General features: G+C 45.7%; 2 protein-coding genes across 5 annotated transcripts in view; one reads left to right on the plus strand and one right to left on the minus strand.

Annotated features, from left to right (window-relative positions):
- Window positions 1–228: 228 nt before the first annotated feature.
- On the minus strand, window positions 229–12,966 carry LOC119626783 (uncharacterized). 2 transcript variants are annotated; one of them, XM_038005713.2, is made up of 6 exons: window positions 11,821–12,966; window positions 11,019–11,582; window positions 10,361–10,442; window positions 9,548–9,698; window positions 9,360–9,425; window positions 229–5,877 (listed from the first exon to the last, which is right to left on the minus strand). In XM_038005713.2, exons 2-6 carry the CDS (start codon window positions 11,193–11,195, stop codon window positions 5,706–5,708), a joined length of 648 nt encoding a protein of 215 aa, XP_037861641.2. In that variant the 5' UTR covers window positions 11,196–11,582; window positions 11,821–12,966; the 3' UTR covers window positions 229–5,705. The 2 variants fall into 2 exon arrangements, with proteins under 2 accessions (XP_037861641.2, XP_072861737.1); XM_073005636.1 differs by having other exon boundaries at window positions 229–4,286; window positions 5,808–5,877; window positions 11,019–12,966.
- The window catches only part of LY86 (lymphocyte antigen 86), a 65,516-nt gene continuing 52,605 nt past the window's right edge, over window positions 9,698–22,608 (plus strand). For all 3 annotated transcript variants that reach the window (XM_007973786.3, XM_073005635.1, XM_007973789.3), the window contains exons 1-2: window positions 9,698–10,246; window positions 10,551–10,695. In XM_007973786.3, the coding sequence (XP_007971977.2) occupies window positions 9,719–10,246; window positions 10,551–10,695 (673 nt within the window). In that variant the 5' untranslated portion in view covers window positions 9,698–9,718. The remainder of the gene's footprint in view (window positions 10,247–10,550; window positions 10,696–22,608) is intronic.

Below are 22,608 nucleotides of genomic sequence, written 5' to 3' on the forward strand. Positions count from 1 at the left end.
TTTAAATAAGTTGTGGTCAACTCATACAGCAGAATACTATGTAGTTATTAAAAGTCAAGTAATGGGAGAATTCTAAGTAACCAACAGAAGTACTATAATATGTTATAGCTTATACAGTTGGTACAGTATGGGGTGTGTGTGTGTGTGTGTGTGTGCACGCGCACGCGCGCGTGTGTGTGCACTGGAAGGATATTTCACAAGATGTAAATAACAGTGACTTCAGGGCCAGGCGCGGTGGCTCAAGCCTATAATCCCAGCACTTTGGGAGGCCGAGATGGGTGGATCACGAGGTCAGGAGATCGAGACCATCCTGGCTAACACGGTGAAACCCCATCTCTACTAAAAAATACAAAAAACTAGCCGGGCGAGGTGGCGGGCGTCTGTAGTCCCAGCTACACGGGAGGCTGAGGCAGGAGAATGGCGTAAACCCGGGAGGCGGAGCTTGCAGTGAGCCGAGATCCGGCCACTGCACCCCAGCCTGGGCGACAGAGCGAGACTCCATCTCAAAAAAAATAAAAAAACAACAACAAAAAAACACACAAAAAACAGTGACTTCTAGGTATTGAGATTATGGGTGATTTTTTTTCCTGTCTCTCCAGTTTCCCTGCCCCACAGAGGAAGGTTGGCCTGTATATCCCCCAAATCCTTCAATTAGAATATACTACTTTAAGAATGAGAAGCAAAAACAGAGGAAAAAGGAACTGTGATCTACTTTCAGGGGAAGATGACACCCACACTCTGTTAACTTCCTGGGGGCCAGACTGCCTGGGAGGGAAGCCCCTTGCCCCACCTTACTTTGCCCTGCCTGCCAAATCCAGAGGTCCAGTGGCACAGCCAGAAAGGCAAGTTTGTGGGGCTGTCCTCATCCTCTATATTTTGTCCATTTAGCCTAAAATATCTTACCGAATACCTATTATGTGGTAGGCATAGGGCACACAATAGTGAGGGTGGAAAGAGAAAGGAAGAGAAGGAAGGAAGGAAGGATGGGAATAAAGTGGGGAGGAAGAAAACTTCCCTGGCATATCATGCAGGAGTCTGACCTTCATCAGATGACTGACTCTGAGTCATGCTAGGCAGAGGCAAGGTCACAGGGCTATAGGAGCTGAGTTTAGTGGGAGTTGCCCAGCCCTGACAGAGCATCTTTCTTCAGGAAGCAAGCACTGAGTTGAACTCTCAAGGACATGGCAAAGAAGGGGTAAGGAAGGGCATTCCAGGATAGGCACTAGAGATGCCAGGGCAGGGGAGAGCAGGCAGCAAGGCTGGAGCACCCACAGCCAGGGAGGCTGGATGGGAAGAGACTAAAGCATGCGAGGCCTCAAAGTCACATGCAGGGGGCACTAAGAGGCTTTGGCAGGGCATCCCTTAGCAGACGCGCCTTCAGACAGGATAGCTCTGGGTGTAGACTGGAGAATGGATCTGGGAGGGGGCCATGGTGGGTCCCAGGAGACCATGAGGAGTCCTATCTAGGGCGGTGACACACGGGTGGAATGAAGTGGTGTATTAGTCTGTTTTCACACTGCAATAAACACATACCAGAGACTGGGTAATTTATACAGGAAAAAGGTTTAATGGATTTACAGTTACACATGGCTGGGGAGGCCTCACAATCATAGTGGAAGGCAAGGAGGAACAAGTCATGTCTTACATGGATGGCAGCAGGCAAAGAGAGAGCATGTGCACGGAAACTCCCCCTTAGAGAACCATATCTAGTGAGACTTATTCACTATCACGAGAACAATATGGGAAAGACCTGCCCCCATGATTCAATTACCTCCAAAAACACGTGAAATTTTAAGATGAGATTTGGGTGGGGACACAGTCAAACCATATCAAGTGGAAATACTATTTTTCAGTGACTTTGATGGGGAGTTTCCAATCTCACACTTCCAAACGGTAACAAAGATTGAGTGCAGTGACTCACACCTGTAGTCCCAGCTACTTGGAAGGTTGAGCCAGGGCAGGGAGAAGGATTGCTTAAAGCCAGGAGCTTGAGACCACCCTGGGCAAGACAGCAAGACCTCGTCTCTAGAAAATACATTAGCCAGGCATGGTGGTGCATGCCTTTAGTGTCATACTCAGGAGCCTGAGGTGGGAGGATCAGTTGAGCCCTGGAGTTCAAGGCTGCAATAAGCTATGATCACACCACTGCACTTTAGCCTGGGCAACAGAGCAAGACTCCATCTCTAAAACAAAGAAACAACAACAAAAACAGTAACAAAAGAAAAACTAGTTTTTTGGGCAAGAAGTGACAGCTCAGGACCAGAGACTTTATGATTCAAATTCTAGGTGAGCAGAGGCCACAGCCAATGAAGCACCATTTTCTCTGAAAAGTACAAATTGCTTCCCCTTCCACTCTCTGCTGAAAGCCTACTTTGTTCATCAATAACCTTACAATTGGAGCCCACATATCCAAGCTTCAAAGTAACATCAGAGAGCTCAATTTGTGTCTATGAAGCAGCGTGCCGTGAAATCATCTGACCCTTTGTTTTCATCCGTGTGCAGTGGAGACAGGAAAAGCACCACTTATCAGACTCCTCCAGGAGCCATCTGCCAAACCTCTCTCTTCTGAACTGAGTCCTGTTTTCCGTGGCTATTTTACATTTCTAATGAGAAGCTATTGTGTATCACATAGGTTCATCCATGTAGTCCCTCACAGTGCAGGACCTGGCCCCAGCTGAGTCTGCACACTAGATTACAAAGAAGTTTTCAGCTTTAAGGCACCTCCAGATATCTAGATTCTTCCAAAAATAAAAAGAGTAATAAAACAGTTACCATTTATTGATTATGACTGACTTTTTTGTCGGTAAATTAACCTACATTAAGGGAATGTAACTTATGTGACCTACCAATACCACAGAGTAGAGACAAGATTCAGCCCAGGCCTACAAGCCCACACAGGCCATTCACTTTGAGCCCCCTCCCCTCACCCTTTCCTCTCTCCCTCCATCTGAGAGAGACAGAAGCATGGGGCAGACCTGCTTCTTGAAGCTACATGGTCCAAGTCCCACCAGTTTCCAAACGCTTGAGGGTCATTTTTGGGATATCACTACAGTAGAAGATAAGCAAACCACTGGGCGTAGTAGGAAAGAGGCCGTTTTCTCAGAGACCAAGAACTTAAGATGGGAGTTTCACTGTCTGACCTCCAGTGGCCCTACTGTGTGTGTGATCTTGGATGCGTCACTCAGTATGCCTCAGTTTCCTCATCAGAAGAACAAGAATCATCATACAACAGGCCCAGGAATCCCTTCCCTGAAATCCTTGGGTACAGATGCATTTTATAAATCAGAATTTCTTGATTTCAGAAAGGTGACAGAGTTTACATTTTATAACACCCGTAACAGAGTCTGGTGCAGTACCCATTAACCACAAATCAATCATTGATAGTCCGCAGCGAAACAAAGTGAACTACACCCAGGTGAGATAAATTAAAACTATAAACAGTCTCATCAGTTTAGATGAAATTTTTCCACCAAAAGAACTACCTTTAAAAAAAAATTTCCTCCTCTGCAGACTTGGAAGACTTTGGAATTTATTTCAGAGTTGCAGAGCCAGGGGTTGGGTAGGGAGGTGGGGCAAGGAGTGGATGACAGAACTGTGTTTACCTTGTAAGGCCGCTGTGAGGATGAAATGGATCAAAGAATACATGGAAAGCACATAGAAGAATGACTGAGACATAACAGAAGTGCATTTCAGATATTCTTATTCATTCCAAAAAAGAAAAAACACAGGCTACTTCAAAGGTCATTATTTGTATGTCAAAATTACTGCTGGGATGTTTATCACTTCAGGGAATTAAAAGACATCTTCAGAAGAATTCTGAAATAGAAAGACCTCATCAGACCTCTTCAGAAGAATTCTGGGTGGATCTGCCAGCCGCTGCCAGGAGAGAGAACTCAAGAACATCCCCAAGGGTCTGATCCAGAGAAAAGTAAATTATTTTATTCCAAATACCACCTGCCAGTCGAGCAAAACAGGCTCTCCAATACTTTGAATTAAACATGGCAAGTGCAAATCCCATAATGGCAGCCAGAAGTTCTGGAATTAGCCAGAACTGGAGGGACACAGTGAAGCCAGAGCCTGGGATCCTACCTACAACAGCAAGTAAGTACCCCTTCTTCATAGCATGTAAAAGAACTCTTTGCATTCTTCATCCCATTTCTGGTTCCCTCCCCAGTGTTTTTCCTTCGACTTACTGAAATCACTTCAATCTTATCAAGGTGAGATCTTGAGAGCGTTCTCAATTTGAGGAACAGAGTCGTAGCTACAAGTTGCTAATTTGTCCCATGCTGCAGAAGAATTTTATACAATGGTTGTCAGTCTTTTCATGCTACCGCTCCCCTCTCTGAAGCTCAGAGCAATCTCTTTGACCTTAATCGAATGCTGCAATGTGTTGCTCTTTTCATCACTGGAAAATTGATCAGACTGATCTATAAGTGCTCACCTCTTTCCTGGCCCAGCATACGTGTTCCTCACACCAACAAAAACCTTTCTGTTTGTAGTTTGCCATAGTATATGTAGACTTATTTGAAAAGCAAGTACTTTGCATAGTATGTCCTTAGAATAATGAAATATTAATAACAAATGGGGAAACAAGGAAATAAGGAAAGGGTAGTGTCCCAGATAGGCCTGCTACAGTTTGTCCATTGGAGCAAACAGTTATTGGTAACCCTGATGAGCTACCAGTCTGGAGCAAATCAAAGAAAAAAAGCTTATTGTGTATACACAATAAACAGCCAGCTGAAAATATTTCAGAACACTTACTCCAATTTTCCTTGGGAAACCCAAGAAGCCTTTCAAAAAGCAAAGTCCCTTCTCTTTCATTAAACAATTGTACTAAAAATGTTATTGTCTGTCTTTTTCCACTAGAAGGTAATCTCCATGAGAACAAGAACTTTGTTTTGCTGTATTCCTGGTGCTGGGAACTGTAGCTGACATTTCGGAGGTGCTTAATAAATATTTGTTAGATAAATGAGTGGGAGAACCTGAAGCAAGTAGACAGACAGAAGAATTTTTCCTAGTTGTGTAGAAAGCATATAGTTGATTTCTATACATTTCTATCAAATACATACACAAAGTATGTGACATCAAGAGCCCAAGCAACTTTGGGGCATCTCACATTTTCTGTGGAGTGAATCTTCCAGAAGTCTGAGAGATCGAGAGAAAGACTCTACCGAAAAGCTCTGTAGACTGGCATCAATTCCACAAAATATTTGTGTAGCCTATATAACACAGGGTTTGAAACTAACTAAAAAGTAAAACTTCAGCAGTCAGTCAAGGGGGCTGTGAAACAGTGTTACACAGGAAGTAGCATGGTTTCCTGACTCCTACACAGGAGGGGAGCAGTTCTCAGGTTGCACTCAATCTAAAACAGCAGTCCCCGACCTTTTTGGCACCAGAGACTAGTTTTGTGGAAGACAATTTTTCCGTGGATAGGAGGGTGGGTGGCGAGTAGTTTCAGGATGGTTCAAGTGCATTACATTTATCATGCACTTTATTTCTATTATTACATTATAATATATAATGAAATAATTATACAACTCACCATAATACAGAATGAATGAGAGGCCTGAGCTTGTTCTCCTGCAACTAGATGGTCCCATCTGGGGGTGATGGGGGACAGTGACAGATCATCAGGCATTAGATTCTCATAAGGAGTGTGCAACCTAGATCTCTCGCATGCACAGTTCACAATAGGATTTGCTTTCTTATGAGAATCTAATGCCGCTGCTGATCTGACAGGAGGCAGAGCTAAGGTGGTAATGCGAGCAATGGAAAGCAGCTGTAAATAAAGATGAAGCTTCACTCACCTCCTGCCATGTCACCCAGTTCCTAAGAGACCAGTACTGGTCTGTGGTCCAGGGGGTCGGGACCCCTGATCTAGAAGACAAAGACAGAATGTCATCAAACCTGTCTCTTTCCACTGCAGTGTGGCAGAAACTCAGAGACAGGCCACAGGAAAAAAAGCAAAGTGGCAGCGCTATGCAAAGGGAAATTTTTGCCTAATATGATAAAGATCTGAGGGAAATTAGAGGAGAGCACCCACAGCTGAATACAAATGATGAGGAAGGTACATTTGCACTGGAGACAGAGTGCTACATCATCATTGTGTAGCGTCAAAGAATAGTTAGGACTGTCTGCCATCTACTGGCACATGTAATGTAGGTTACATTGGCCCAAACCCCCTTCCCTGTCCTAGGGAAGTGGGATGCTCACCCAGCTATTGAATCACTTTCCCAAGGGAGGGCGTATTGCCACGGCCGTCAGTTCTATTGCACACCACACTGACGCAAGCATGAAGCTCTGGCCTTTTGTCCCGTGTGTGTATGCGCATGCACATAGAGAGCATTCCTAGCTGTTAAGTCTCTTCTAAACTTTTGTGGGTCACAGAGAGGAGAGGGCTGTCACATTGCACACTGCACAGGAAATAATGCAGAATCTGTTCCTAAGGGACCTTTGCTTGTCCCACCTGCTGGCAGGCTGCTTCCCTCCACTCCACACCAACCATTCACCTGCTTACCCCTCCTCTCCCTCCTCTCCTCTTCTCCTCTCCTCTTTTCCCCTGGTCCTTTCTTTTTTCTCTCCTCACTCCATGGAGTATTGTATTTTCTCTTGTGACACAGCTTCACCCTTACTTGCTTACATACGTACTGGACTTCTGCCCCCAGAGTCTCACATTTGATTCTTAAAGGCTCTCCACAAACAAACATTTTCTCCTTAAGAACAGCTTTAGGGATGGTCATCTTGATAAGAATATTTTTACTCTGCAAGAAAAGAAAGGCACCATCCCCAAGAAGACCTCTATAAAAGGAAAGCAAGGGTGGGGGCAGTGGCTCACGTCTGTAATCCCAGCACTTTGGGAGGCTGAGGCGGGTGGGTCACCTGAGGTTAGGAGTTCAAGATTAGCCTGGCCAACATGACAAAACCCCGTCTCTACTAAAAATACAAAACTTAGCTGCACATGATGGTACGTGCCTATAATCCCAGCTACTCGGGAGACTGAGGCAGGAGAATCACTTGAACCCAGGAGGCAGAGGTTGCAGTGAGCTGAAATCATGCCACTGCACTGCAGCCTGGGTGACAGAGTGAGACTTCATCTCAAAAAAAATAAAATAAAATAAAATAAAAATTTTGTACACACACACACACACACACACACACACACATATGCCAGGCACGGTGGCTCATGCCTGTAATCCCCAGCATTTTGGGAGGCCGAGGCAGGCAGATCACGAGGTCAGGAGATCGAGACCATACTGGCTAACACGGTGAAACCCCGTCTCTACTAAAAATACAAAAAAATTAGCCGGGCGTGGTGGCGGGCGCCTGTAGTCCCATTTACTGAGGAGGCTGAGGCAGGAGAATGGCGTGAACCCAGGAGGCAGAGCTTGCAGTGAACCAAGATTGTGCCACTGCACTCCAGCCTGGGTGACAGAGCGAGACTCCATCTCAAAAAAAAAAAAGTGTATATATATATGTGTGTATATGTGTGTGTGTGTGTGTGTATGGAGAGCAGCCTGAGACATGGAAGAAGAGGAGGATTGTCCAAAAAGTAGAAGAGAAATCTGAATGAGACCAGAGCACCGCTTCTTCAGCTACAGCTTGCTAAGAGATTAGAAGTCAGCATCAAAGCCTGACAGTATGTTTGTGTTTGGTTACCATTACATAGACATAACCATATTTTAAATAACTATCATAAACTGATTCTAATTTTATTCTATAATTAGGGAACAGGACATTCTCAAAGAACGCTTTGGCTGTCTTTCTAAAGGTTCTAGTTAAAGAACTCTTCAAGACATCATTACGGGTTGATTTCTGAACTAGATGGGCCATGACTAATGATTTCAACCAAATCCCATTTTCAGTAGGCAGAACCAGTACGTAGAATTCCTTGGAGAATGTGGCTTACTCTTTTATCCCATTTGGGTGTGTTATATATGGGTTATATGAAATGCCATCTGTCATAAAATGAAACATTTTATTAAGAAGAGTTTTTTTAATTGTACTTTCTGCAAACAACCAAATTCTATAAGCTAAACCAGAGGTCCTCAGAATGTGACCCCAGATCAACAGCACTGGCATCACCTGGGAACATGTTAGAAACACAGATTCTCAGGCCTCACCAGACACAGAGGAACAGAAACTCTGGTGTAGGGCCCAGCAATCTGCTCATGTTAACAAGTCCCCCAGCTGATGCTGATGCCCTGAAGACCACTGTCCTAGGGTCACCATGATCACAAGGTTCCTGATTGGTCCATATGGAATATTTCTAAATCCTAGTGCAATCCCTGAATTATGATTCCTTTCATTTCCAGGTCTTTTGATTCTCAGAAATCCGTAGCCCTGTCTTCAGATGGCCTGGTTTCTTCAATAAAGCCAATGTTTGTGTCCCCGCCCAAACTCATATATTGAAATCCTAAGCCTCAAGGTGATGTTGTTAGGAGGTAGAGCCTTTGGGAAGCAATTAGGTCATAAGAATGGAGCTCTCATAAGTGGGATTAGTGCCTTTATAAAAGAGACCTAGGAGAAACCCCTCGGCCCTTCTACCATGTGAGGGCACAGCCAGAAGGCACCATGTGTGAACCAGAAGCCCCTCGGCAGACACCGAATCTTCTAGCACCTTAATCTCTGACTTTGGACCTCTACCCTCCAGAATGGTGAGAAAGAAATGCTGGTCATTTCGGCCACCCAGGCTAAGGTATTTCTGTTACGGCAGCCAGAACAGACTGCCAGAAAGACCGTTTTCCTGCCACAGCTGCTCACAGCTCTCTGCCAGGTTGTCTGCTTCCTGCCCTGCACTCCTGGGCTCCTCCTCCAGTGTCAATCATCACGCACTTTGCAGGGAAGGAAGGTGTCACCCTCAATTGCTCTCCTCACTCACATGTTCAGAGCTCTCTTTACAACTGCTGGAGCACTCAAATATCCCAAGGGAAAGCTTCTGTGTTCCATCCTGGACCTACTAGGGGCAACCACCCTTCCACCAGGGCCCCCACTCTCACCATGAGCTTCAGACTCGTCTCCCGAGATCTTGCTCACAGCATAGCTGCCTTCCGCTCATGCAGGCCAGAGGGGCTACCTTGTCTCCTCTTAGAGCAACGTCCTACCACTCCCTTGGGGCTCAACCCTCGCTTTGTGTTCTGTAAAAGTCAGCAGTTCTCAAGCTTGAGACTGCATCAGGCACACCTGGAGGGCTTGTGAAACTCCAGAATGGTGAGTCCCACCCCCAGAGTTTCTGATTTAGTAGGTCTTGTGAGTAGCCCAGAATTTGCATCTCTAACAAGCCCCCAGTGGAAGCTGAGACTGTCATCTTCTTAGGCCGCGCTTGGAGAACTGCTGTTGAAAGCCAACATCACTGAACTTACCTGCAGAGGCACCTAAAAATAACCAATCCAGAGCTGCTCCTTCTCCAAATGACTACTCTCTGATGTCTGTCAAGAAATCCAAATTATTTACCAATTACTTTATTGGTAATTAAGTTCCACCTATTTCAAGAAAAGTTCTGAGCTGACTCTCATTTTTGATTAGCCATCAGCAGAAATAGTAAATTTACCTAGTGCATTCAGAAAAATGCCGTTCCTCCCAAGGAAACGTGTTTTCTGTTGCTCCTGAAATCTGCTGACCTTGGCACTGACTCTGGTCCTCTTCCACTAAGGTGGAGCTGGGGCAGGGTTGGGGAATCAAGACTGAGAAACCTTGCTGTCCTGCAGCAGAACGGAGACACATGGAAGAAGGAAGACAGAATCTTGGCTTTGAAGAGAAAGTGAGATGTGATGTCAATGATCCCGCTAACACCAAAACCATTAAACCAGCCTCGTTAAGGGAGGCCCCACCTCCCCACCCTTCCTGCCTTTTCTACCAAGCCAAACCCACAAATAGAACACGGCTCACTTCTCAGGGCTACTGCCTCTGCCTCAACTTCAGAGACCACATCTGCAGCTCCCAAAACAAGGTCTGTTCTGCAGCTGGACAATTCACTGCTAAAATCCCAAACCGAAGAGCAGAGCCAGAGCCAGAGGAGACAAAAGTGGCAATAGGGCCAAAGCCTCATTCCAGATTCCAAATATCATTCTGCAACCCTCTTGCTATCAACTGCTGCCTGCTGGCTGCAGCCAGGTCCCTGGTCCACACACAGCCTGGATCGGAACCCTGCAGAGACACGGGGGCTGGAGATGGGAAACAGATGGTGGCCTGTGCTTTGTCCTTCCCAAGATTACAACCTCACCTGGGCTGTTCTGAGGAGCCCCGAGAGGTAAGTTCACGCATCACTACTGCCCCTCTCCCTGTGAAAGCAGAAAGTCAACACCTACCCCAGAAATAGACCAGAAATAGACCAGCATCCTACCCCAGAATAGACCAGCCTCACCTGTAGATTCAAGGTCCTGGGGGAACAGTATCAAATGCCTCTGCTCACTGCCTTTTACTTCTGACTGTGGTTCCCAGAGAGCCTAAAATTTGAGAAGTGAAACTGAACATCCCACCGCCTTGGTGAGGGGAGAGGAAGAAACTTCATGGGCTTTTTGTTGGCCGGTTATTTTTCTGTGTATCCCACACAGGCCCTCACCATGAAGGGTTTCACAGCTGCTCTCTTCCTCGGGACTCTGATTTTTCCCAGCTGCAGTGGTGGCAGCGGTGGGAGAGCCTGGCCCACACACACGGTCTGCAGTGACAGCGGCTTAGAAGTGCTCTACCAGAGTTGCGGTAAGCCCTTACAGCACACCCATGTGTGTTTATGGGGAAAGTAAGGTCCACAGATGTGAGCTGTTAGTGCTCAGCTGGGGTGGGTGAGGGGAGAGGGGACCAGCAGCCGAACACTTTCTCCACCTGCAGCAAGTCTGGGAGGGCCACTGGGAGCCTTTGGGAGAAGGAGAGGTGGGGCTGGGGCTGGGAGCGGAAGAGAGAATGGCAGAGCGACGAAGAGTACAAGACAGAGAACTTGAATATAAATATAGTCATTTACTAACACCACAGAACCCAAAAAAGAACAAAATGATCAGTGAGTCTACCAAATCATCAAATCTCACCAGTTGAAAATTAGGAAAGAAACTTCCAGTAGGCCCTTCCGCAACACTGTACACCTGGGCTACCTTCGCATCTGATGTACTTTGCAAGTGAAGTGAAAAGATCACTCCTGCCCAAAGAGAAGATTCCTGTCCCTCTCTGGACACTTGCAGAGCTTTCACTGCAGGAGCAGCTCTCATGAATTCAGCAAACACTTCGCGTGCAGCTATCAATGCCAGGGTTTCTCAGTGCTAGAGATAATAAAAGTGCGTAAGCCAGGCCTGTCACCCCAGCGGGCCAACCCAATATGCCAACAGATAAATTGCAATTCAGTGAAGAAAATGCAGTGAACTGCGGTAAGAAGTGTCAGAACCAACCAACTGGGCTGTGTCTTAGTCAGCTAGGGCTGCCATAACAAAGTACCACAGGTTGGGGGCTTAAATAACAGAGATTTATTTCCTCACAACTGTGGAAGCTGGGCTGGTTTCTCCTGAGACCTCTCTCCTTTGCTTCTAGGTGACATCTTCTCCCTGTCTCCTCATGTGCTCTTCCTTCTGTGTACATCTGTGTCCTCATCTCTTCTTCTTCTAAGGATACAATCATATCAGATTAGGGCCCACTTTCATGGCCTCACTTTAGCTTAATCAGCTCTTTAAAGACCCTACCTCCAGCAGGGCATGGTGGCTCACACCTGTAATCCCAGAACTTTGGGAGGCCGAGGAGGGTGGACCACTTGAGGTCAGGCATTCGAGACCAACCTGACCAACATGGTGAAACCCCGTTTCTACTAAAAATACAAAATTAGCAGGTCATGGTGGCACGCACCTGTAATCCCAGCTACTTGGGAAGCTGAGGCAGGGGAATCACTTGAACCCAGGAGGTGGAGGTTGCAGTGAGCCAAGATCGTGCAATTGTACTTGAGCCTGGGCAACAGGAGCAAAACTCTGTCTAAAAAAATAAATAAATAAATAAATGAAAGTAAATAAATAAATAAATAAAAGACCCTATCTCTACATACAGTCACATTTTAAGGTACCATAGTCCCCCCAGTCTGCTAGGAATATGTTCCAAGACCCCCAGTGGATGCCTGAAATCACAGATCATTTTGAACCCTACATATACTATGTTTTTTGGACCCAATAAATGAGACAGCTACTAAGTGACGGATAGGCAGGTAGTAGAGACAACATGGATATTTTAGACAATTCATGTTCCTGGTGGGATGGAGCTGGACAGCATGAGATTTCATCATGCTACTCAGAAGGATGCTCCATGAAAAACTCACGAATTATTTCTGGAATTTTCTATTTAATATTTTTGGACTGCAGTTGGCTGAGAGTAACCAAAACCTTGGAAAGTGAAATCTTGGATAAGGGGGCACTACTGTACTGGGGGTTGGGACTTCAAATATAAATTTGAGGGGATGCAATTCATCCCATACAGGGCTCCCAAGTGGGGAGCAACTCAGGAGCCCAGCCTCAGGATCACATCTGCTGTTAGAGGGACTGGCTTGTGCAAATGCATGGCATTGTGATATCTGCCACTTTGGAGGGAGATGGGGGCAAAATGCCATTTGAACTGCAGGAGGTAGGAAAGAGAAGTTGATTAAGCATCTGAATTGGTCTCACTCTAAGCTGGGGTTGTGGTGCTTGAACGAGTACCTGATCCTACAACTGCCACCCAAAGAGCTGCCCAGAGAGGTCCAGATGGTCACTCTAGTCACCAGGGCCATTTGTTCAATTTGACCTTACTCTTTTAAAAATAAGGGACATTGAAGTGCACACACACACACAAATTAAAAATAAGTAAAAGAGAATGAATGACTGGATGCTGGCAGTGCTGATGTTGTCACTCTAGGTTTTCCCATGGGGTCAGAACCACTAGTATCCCATTCATTTTTGGTGCAGGATAAGAAGCAAGATGTGAGATAAATGGACTGGTCAGGGTTGGTTTTTCCAATTCATCCTTGAATAAAAGGTTGCTACAGCTGATCTGTCTCCCAGACTCCCGCTCTGCCTGCAGCCAGGCCGGTGCATCCTTTCAAGTCACTTGCAAGAGGACTGGGCATGTCAGGGAAAGAACAAGGACACATCACCTGCCCACCGGAGGATGGCTCTTTCCTCTGTAGGTGAAGTTGCTCCATGAAGTCAGTGAATGTCTTAGCCAAGCCACTCAGAATTAGAGATGGAAGAGATGCAGTTCTCATCCAAAGGGTGGGAAGATCAGACAGTTTAGCAACAGGATAAATGCTTTGTGTGAAAGGCTGTAGTGAAAGCAGGCATTGTGCACCAGTGACATGGTAGTCAGAAGATGGTGAGGTTGGCATCTGCATCTATTGGGAAAGGAGTCACCAAGCCTAAGTTGAGGCTTGAAGACTGATTAAAATAGTAATGATAGCACCTCATGTTGGTAGAGGCCACCATGCTAAGTGCTTTTCACATATCATTCTTATGTTGCAGATGTGTAAACTGAGGGATAAAGATGTCATTAATAGTTAACTTTTCCAATGCCACACAGCTAATAATGGCAGAAACATATCCCCAGGGTCACAGAGAAGGTAAGAAATTGAGGAACTATTGATGGAATTAAAACAAATTGATCCCCAGCCTGCCTGACTCCAGAGCCCATGCTCTAAAACTCCCTGTGGTCTAGAGTTTCATCAGCAGGCAAAGTGGACTAAAGGAGGGGTGAAGGGAGAAGTTTGGCAGAGATAATGACGTGTGAAGGTAGGAAAATGGGACCAGGCACAGGGTTCAGGGAACTGCGGGAGAGCTGAAAACACAAAGGGCTGAAAGAGGAAGTGGGAGATATGAGCAGGACCCCATACAATGGTGGGCTGCCTCTCTTTGGCCAGGAAGAGGTTGCATTTTGGAAAGATCCTCAGGCAGTAAAGAGGAGTGTAGATTTTGAATTGGAAGCTATTTGAGGCTGAAAATAAGGTTTTCTCCAGGTGGAGCAATAATTCAGGAAAGAAACCACTAAGGCCTGAGTTGACATCGTTTCCGCAGTCTTGATAACCTTGAGAAGGGAAATTCACAAGCAGTTACTGGGCTCTGAATACTGACTAGGAAGTAAGCATAGTTTTCTGAAAAAGCAGAAGTCCTGACCTGGCCAACTGTCAGTGACAAAGGAAAGAAGAGAGCCACTTTCTTTACTAAAGCAAAAGGAGGAACAAACACAATCACGGCCTTGGGTCTGCTAAATCACAAGTCCCAGGGTTACAAAAGCCCAGGGACTCCACCCCATGCACACGCCACAAACAGCCACCAATGTATTTATTTATATGCTGCCTCCAGCATATACACGAAGATGTGAGGAGATGACAGAAATACTTATGATTAGAAGGGGAAATAGGCAGCAGTGGAAGAAGCAGTGTGAGGGGAAGCATAAGGGAAAGTGCTATGAATGTTTGTGTCCCCTGAAGATTCGTGTTAAACCCTAATACCAGTGTGACAGTATAAGGAGATGAGGCCTTTAGGAGGTGACTAGGTCATGAGGGTGGAGACTTCATAAATGGGATTAATACCCTTAAAAGAAGAGGACAGAGATCTCCCTCTTTTCACCTCATGAGGACACAATCAGAAGGTGGCTGTCTGTAAACCAGGAAGTGAGCCCTCACCAAGAACCTGCCCCTGCTGGCTCCCTGATCTCAGACTTCCATCCTCCAGGACTCTGAGAAATCAATGTTGGCTGTTTAAGCCCTGCAGTCTATATAATTTGTTAAACTTGCCTGAGTTAGCTAAGGGGAAATCATAAAGGCAGGAAAGGTTAGGACACATGTAACAGATGAGGCAGCATGAGAGTTAAGAGCTTAGAATCTGGAGTCAGCAAAGCTCATTCTAATCTTGGGCCACACTCTAGATCTCACATTGTTGTTTGTAAGGAGGGTGTATTAGTTTCCTGTTGCTGCTGTAACAAATTTCTACTTGGTGACTGAAAACAACACATGCATGCACGCATAGTTCTGTGGTCAGAGTCCAAAATCAATTTCACTGGGTGGGCAGGGCCTAGGCCTTGCTCCCTTAGAAGCTCTGGGGGAGAATCCCTTTCTTTTCTTTTCCAGCTTGTATAGCTACATTCCTTGACCTGAGGCTTCTTCCTCCATTTTCAAAGCTGACAGTGTAGCATCTTGCTTCCTTCCGTCATCACATGGCCTTCCTGTTCTGTTTCAAAGCTCCCTCTGCCTCCTTCCTGTAAGGACCCTTGTGATTAGGATCATCTCTCCAACTCAAGATCCTTAATCACATCTGCAAAGTCTCTTTTGCCACATAAGATAAGATTCACATGTTTCAGGGATTAAGAGGTAGACATCTTTTGGGACCATTATTTAGCCTAATATCATAGGGAGAACATATTACCTACCCAAAGGGCTGTGTGAAGATTATGTGAGAAGGACTACATGAAAGGTGCTTAGCACATACTATGCACTCCATACATCTTAGCTGCTGATGACTTTGTACGGTATTTTACAACTGATTGAAGTATAATAGACTCTGAGCTTCCTTGAAGCCAAATCAAACAAGGAAATGGCATTGTTTCTAAAATAAAATTAGTTTTTAAGATGCCCAGCTTTTCCTGATGTAGGGATGGGCGATGAGGGGAATTTCTCCCCAGAGTAGATGGCATCCTGGATGGCGTCTCTGCTGAGATGCCATGGTGACTCAAACCCGCTGTTTCTAATGATGCCCCTTGGTGCAGGTCAAGAGCCCAGAATCAAGATACATTCTGCAAAGGGCCAAGGCAGAATGCTTCATGAATACAGCAATCACAGGTCAGGCTTCTTTGAGGGAGAAGGTTAGACTGTGTACAGGAATGGATAAGCTGCACGTCCTGTGGGCAATCCTCCATAAATATTATTGTTGCCATTGTTGTTGTTACTGGATGTTCATAGGGTCAGATAGCAGAGTTCTGGATTGTATTTTTTGGCAAGAGCCCAGTGTTGTAATTTCACATGTTTTGACATCAACCAGGCAGAGGAGGACCTGTGACACATGCTCAAATGACTTATGTGCCCCTTTGGTTTCCCTGATACTCACCGGCTACCTGGACATAGGAGTGGCTCCTAGATGTCATGTAAGGCAGACACTTGCGAACTAGAGCCTGCAGGCCAAACCTCACTTGGTGCCTGTTTGTGTATGGCCTGTGAGCTAGGGATGATCTTTACATTTTTAATGTTAAAGAATTCAAAAGCAGAATATTCATGACACATGGAAATTATCTGAAATTCAAAATTCTGTGTCCATAAATAAAGTTCTATTTGACACAGCTGCACCCATTCTTTTAGGTGTTGTTTATGCTACTCTTGTGTTACAATGGCAAGGTAGGGCGACAGTGACCACACGGCAAGGCTCCACAGAGCGTTACATATTAATCATCTGGAACTTTATAGAAAAGGCTTGCCGATCCCTGGCCAAGAGTAGGAAGGAATCTCTTAAGCTCTTCACTGGATCAGAGTCTCAAGTTCCAGGCCTTCCAGATGATTCTAGCCACAGAGAAGCTGCATGGGCAAATGAACTCAGTGGCAAACCCACCATGATTGCAAGGAATGTATAAGATCCCTTTCAGAGCATCATCACTGTCAGAATAATCTCTCCCTCCTGCATGCCATTTTAAAATTTATGAAGTCCTTCCATTGACAAAGCCTCATTTAATCCTTACAAACAGAGGTAGATAGGATGTTTATCTCCATTTTCTGGATATAGAAACTGAAGCGTACACATATTAAGCATTTTAATAAAGTAATATACCTGAGCCATGATACAAACCTACGTGTCCTTACTGCATGCTCAGTGACATAGAGCTATGTCACAGAACTCTAGTAGGGAGCAAGTCATGCCCTCAGACCCCAGAAATACAGGGTGAGACCAGGCAGAAGGCACAGCTCAGAAGATAAGTCTTCAGGTAAAAAAGTGAAAACCCTAAGCAGTGTGTGGACCAGCAAAAGAAGGAGGATGGGGAGGAAGAGGAGATCAGGAAGAGAGGGAGGAGGCGAGAGAGAGGGAAGGAGAGAGGAGGACAGAAAGAGGGGAAGGAGGAGGAACAAGAGGAAAAGGAAGATGGGGAGAAAGAAGGGAAGGGAAAAAGGAGTAGGAGGAGGGAAGGGAACAAGAAGGAGGGAAGGGGGAGGAGGATGAGTAAGAAGAGGTAGGGAAGAAGACAGGAGAAGGAGGAGGGGGTAGAAGAGGAGGAGAGAAAGGAGGAGGAGGAGAGGAGAAGGAGGAGGAATTGGAAGAGGAAGAAGAGGAGAGGAAGGAGGCGGAGGAGAGGAGAAGGAGGAGGGGAGAAGAAAGAAGAGAGGGGAGAAGAGAAGGAGGAAAAGAAGATGAAAGAGGAGAAAGAAGAGAAGGGGGAGGAGGGGGAAGTGGAAAAAGAAGACAGGGAGAGGAGAGAAGGGGCGAGATTCATCTCCTGATGAAAGAATTGTTTCCCTCCTGCCCCACCCCACCCCAGCCCCATCCTCTCTACACACATCCAGAGCTGGGCCAATTTGGCTCTTCCCAAGTATCCCTCAGAGGAGGGAACATACGGCTGCCTCAGAGGAGAAGCAGCCCCACCACATGTCCATTTTTCAGCCATGTGCACCAAGTTCTTATTTGTTGCAAAGTGGTGTCTAGAAATGACATCTTCCAAATTAAAAGAAGTACATGTAGGGCCATTCTCCTATCATTAAGAACAGCATATTTTATAGTCAGAGCACTCCTGCACAGGAGGCACGCTAATTTCCTGAGGAAGCCCTATTTACCACGCCCGACCATTCCGCTATGGGATAGTCGGTGAGCAGGGAGGGGAGGAATCCCTATTCAGCAGTGTGTGGAGGGCTGTGGGCCGACCTGGCAGCCCCCTGGAAGCATCCAGGGTCAGTTTACCATGGCATCTGGTCACCAGGCTTCACACTTGCAATCAGCACCTGCTCTCCTCCCCTTAAAGACAGTCAGCCTTTAAGTCCACCTCTGCCTAAATAGGCTTCCCATGTTGCTGATATTTGCTACAGGGCAGGTGCTTTAGCTGACCTCCAAAAGGCCTCTTAATTACAAAGCCTGAGTCAAGTCACATGTGCCTGAATCATCCATCAAAGTGGTCACACAGGACAATTAATCAGACTTCAAGAATGTAGAACATCTCCGTACAGAATAGAGGGTAAGCTGCAAACAACCTCGTCATGTAGCAGAACCAACAGGATATATTGACAAAATGTTCATAGAAAACATTTTAAAAACTGCCCCAGGAGGGAGAAAATGGATGGGGAAAATGCCACTTTCCTCAGAACCTAATAATTCTGAAGGAAATGGAGCATAAAACAAGCATGCATGAAACAGCATCAAGAAAAGAAAAGAAAAGAAAAACACAGGTCATCTAGTCACTTAGGAATACTTTCAAATGTTGCACACAGACAGCAATTTCTCTTTTTGTTTATTTTCCCAGATTAACAAGGATCTAAAACTATAATTAAGGAAAAGTAGACAAATAGCTGGAGAGACAAAGATGCAATTTCGGAAGGATGACTCTGAGCGTGCAGGATTGAACAGCCTGCTTCCTTGAGTAGGGCAAGGCCTTTTGGCCCAAATTTAAAGACAGGAAGTTGATAAAGAAACTCAAGAATATTCACACTGCGGTGCAGATTTTTTTGATGCTAGATGAAAGTGAACGCTGCCAGAAGGGAAGCAAACCACGTAGGTGTGTTCCTGTGACCACGCCACCAACATCTTCTGGGTTTCCATTGGTGGGAACATTTTACAGCCCAACCTCCAAGCCAGAGATAATTCTCCAAAGCACTTTTTAAACGAGATGCTAAGTAACTTAGTGAATAGGAACCTGGAGAGGGAAAAAAGCCAAGAGTCTGCAGTTCTAAAGAGGCTTCTTCTGCAGGCGGGGAACGTTTCCCCAAATGCTGTTCACCGCTATTGCCATCCTCAGGCAAAATCTTAATGGGCAGCTCTGCTCATGTTTTGGTAGGAGAATGTTTGGAGAGGTAGCGATGGGAAGGGCTGTCCTCCAGCCCAGCAGCTATTTTTGTAGAAACTACAGCATAGACAACACATTCCTAAAGCAGCAGCGATTGTGAGGTCCTGGGCATGGTTTCAGACCCAGGCCCGCGGGAGGGGGAGTGTAAAGACCAGAGCAGTTTCTGTTTTCTCCAGAGCCCAAGGAAAGCAAAGGTGGAAGAACCCATTCCCAGCTCCAGTAGTGCAGCCAGAGCTCCAGGCCGAACCCGACAGCACCAGGTAACCCATGAGGCAGGAGCTCCACGTGGACAGAGGTTGTCGATCTTAATTAGAGCAGTTGGAAGGCACAGAACGGGAGCAGGGCTGAGGATGGAGTATAGAGAGGCAGGTGCTTCTTCCAAAACCTGAACAACAAGGCGGGGTTTTCACTGAAATAAAAGGGTGACCCATCCGCGACCTATGTACCATCTAGGTTGGTGTTCATTCCTTTTCTGGGATAACATGTAAGGCAATATCTGAGGCTGCTGATCCATTAGCTTTGACTGGGGTTCTAGAGACACCAAGTGGGCAACAAAAGAAGCATGCTGGGGTCTATCAGGAAACCAGTATTTGCACCTCCGTCTGTGGGATTCGTGTACAGTAGGTAGTGCGCATGTCAGCATCCACCAGCCCCTGCCTGGGATCCAGGAAGGCACCACTGTGTGCTGCCTGCCCTCAGAGCAGAAGTGAGTGGTAACCAACCCAGTGGCCAGGAAGAACAATAAAATCTCCAGCCCAGAAATCGCCACTCACATTTCCAAGCACAATTTATAGTTCACATAGGCTGCCTGATCAGCCAGAATGTACTCCAAGGGTTCTCTTATTTGAAACCTGACACCTTCCCTTCTGGCCAGTGGAAGCTGCACCAGCCTCAGTGAGAAATCTAGGATAGAATTATCAGGATTCCTTCTGCCTCCTAACCATTAGAATCCACCCGTATAGCTGAGATCTTTCTTATTCAAAGGGCTTCTCTGTGTGCTTTAGTGCTCAATTTAGTCTTCTTATATTGTATTTTAAAAATATCCCTTTAAACAGTTCAACACTACTTATACAACTAATAAGTCAAAACTTTGTAAATTTAACAAATTAATTTTTGCAGACATACATACGCTGGCCACAAATTTGTCTTAAACATCTAGTCGAATATAGCAGATTTTTAAAAATTTGCTTTATAAATTTCAAAAGCAGACAAAGCACACACAAATTATCACAAAATTATTCAACCCGTTATTCTTTTTCTTAACCTCATTTCAAAATACTGATACCATGAGTTTAGATTTATCTCTTTATTATCTTTGTACTGACATTGATTTTTACCTATACTCTTAAACTTTCCCAAGATTACAGTAAAATTTATCTCAGTATTTTTCTGGGTGCCTAATACATTCCTGACCAAAGATAAAGGCTACCTCTTCAGATCATCTGAGGATGCAGGTTTTGACTTACCAACCAGTTGATTCTGGGCTTGGTGGACAGTCCACAAGTTGAGCTCTCTTTACTTAAAGTTTACCTGTTACATGCTTAAGATAATTTATGCCTCTTCTTTCAAAAAGTTCCCTCTACCCTGCTGCTTTTTTTCTCAAGTGACATGCTCTTTAAGTTGTGCTAGGTCAGTGTCTTGTAACTCATTGTCCCACCCTTAATGTATATTGACCTGGCCTGCAGGCATCACTGGACACTCACGCCTGCCCTGGCCTTCTCCACATATCATTAGAGGGGTGATTTACAGGACATGATGAACTTTGTCTGCATGGTCAGGGTTAATCCTTACAACACTTAGCTAGTTCATCATCTTAGAACATGGCATTGACCTGTCTTTCCATTTGTATATTCTGTGCGATCACTGGTGCTGATTTGACTATTGCCTGATATTCTGCCTAATGTTTATATGGGACCACTTGAGCTGATCAGTCCTTCTGTTCCATTTTTCCCAAGACTATCTGGCTCATTCACAACTCTTTGTCCTGACTCCTACTTGCTTACAAAGATAGAAAAAACTGCCTAGTTGTCTCTGATCTATCCATATGGATGGCAATGCTTGGAATCTCCAAATAACTAAGAATGAGGCTCCGTGTTCATCTACTGTTTGGGACACGACCCAATTTCCTTCCCACCTTTGTTAGCACCCAGACATGCCTGCTAAGTAATTTTTAAAGACAGAATCACGAGAGATGAGGTCTTCAGGAGCTCAAAACAGTAGTCTTCCTATTTCTAGGAACTGCCTGGTATCGTTAATGCCGTTCACCCCAACCAGCAGAGAAGAGGACCCTTGAGGACTTTCCCTTAACCTACCCTCTAGCATTCCATCAGTGCAGCCGTAGAGGACTTTGGTCTTTTCAGTCAGTTCTTAGTGGCTAGGGATAAGAGGGAAGCATGCCCTAGTGTGAGGTGAGACACTGGAGTGGTTCCTGAATATCAGTTTGATGTCCTGTGAGGCTGAGTGATTGGTTTTTGACAGTCTGCCTTGCAGCTGATGGTGAAACATTGGGTTGCAGGGAGCTGTCACATGACGACCTATTTCCCCACAAGCCTGGTGCTCTGCAGGCACAGCGCGAGGGGTCAGCATTCTGCCAGTCCCTGCCCACAGGCAGACGGGGTTCCCTTATAGTATTGGAAAATGTTCAGGCAAGATAGAGCCTCAGGGCTTCACTCCAAGTGCCTCCTTGTTTAGAAAAGGAACATCTGAGCCAGAAAAGCAATGTGTCCTAACCATGGTCACAAAGCCAGCCAGCCAGCCAGCCAGCAGCAGAGCCCGACAGCACCCTCCCAGGCAAGCTCTGCTTCTTATTCAAGCATAAAAACCATCACATGAAGCAAACTCACCCAATGTCAGGCGAAAGACGCCACATAAAGCAAGACCAGACCCCCTCCTGCACACCCACATCCCCAAGGCACAAAAGGATCCTCTCTCTAGGCAGCCCTCCTCTTAGGGCAGTTTCCCCATGTCCTGCTTTGCCCAAGACCCTACAAAATAAGAGTCTTTGAATATGCAAGAGACCACTGGGGGCTCCTTTATAATATTGAGAGGATAAGGAATTCTATAAATGTACTATTATTGTAAACTTTACATAGAAATGGCATTTTCATAGGGCAGTGAAAGCAAGAGCTTATTTAGAGTAAGGGCTGTCTTCCTCTGTGATAGGAACCTTGTTAAGGACTCCAACAGCCTTTAGTAAACACATAACCATGACAGGGGATGCCTGACGAAAATACAGCAGGTCAGCTGGGCGCGGTGGCTCACGCCTATAATCCCAGCACTTTGGGAGGCCGAGGCAGGCGGATCACCTGAGGTCAGGAGTTCGAGATCAGCCTGGCCAACATGGTGAAACCCTCTCCTTACTAAAAATACAAAAAATTAGCCAGGTGTGATGGTGGACACCTGTAATCCCAGCTACTCAGGAGGCTGAGGCAGGGGAATTGCTTGAACCCGGAGCGCAGAGGTTGCAGTGAGTGGAGGTTTCACCATTGCACTCTAGCTTGCGAGCTAGAGAGAGACTCCATCTCAAAAAAAGGAAAAAAAGAAAAGAAAATATAGCAGGTCACTTGGGCCCCCAACACCCGAAAGCTTGATGCCAGGGCCTGATTCTTCTGGTCTTTTCTCCAAATGTAGAAAAGCTTGCTGCATACAACC

This window comes from Chlorocebus sabaeus, chromosome 17 (assembly GCF_047675955.1).
Source record: "Chlorocebus sabaeus isolate Y175 chromosome 17, mChlSab1.0.hap1, whole genome shotgun sequence".
Classification (NCBI taxonomy): Eukaryota; Metazoa; Chordata; class Mammalia; order Primates; family Cercopithecidae; genus Chlorocebus; species Chlorocebus sabaeus.

Excerpts from the sequence above, each read along its gene's own strand:
- LOC119626783 (XM_038005713.2), bottom strand. The coding sequence starts at position 11,195 with ATGAGAGCTGCTCCTGCAGTGAAAGCTCTGCAAGTGTCCAGAGAGGGA. Across the intron at positions 9,699-10,360 it reads CCAGGACCTTGAATCTACAG|GACAGCAAGGTTTCTCAGTC; the intron begins GTGAGGCTGGTC and ends GTTCTGCTGCAG. Across the intron at positions 5,878-9,359 it reads ATTTTTAGGTGCCTCTGCAG|ATCAGGGGTCCCGACCCCCT; the intron begins GTAAGTTCAGTG and ends TTTGTCTTCTAG.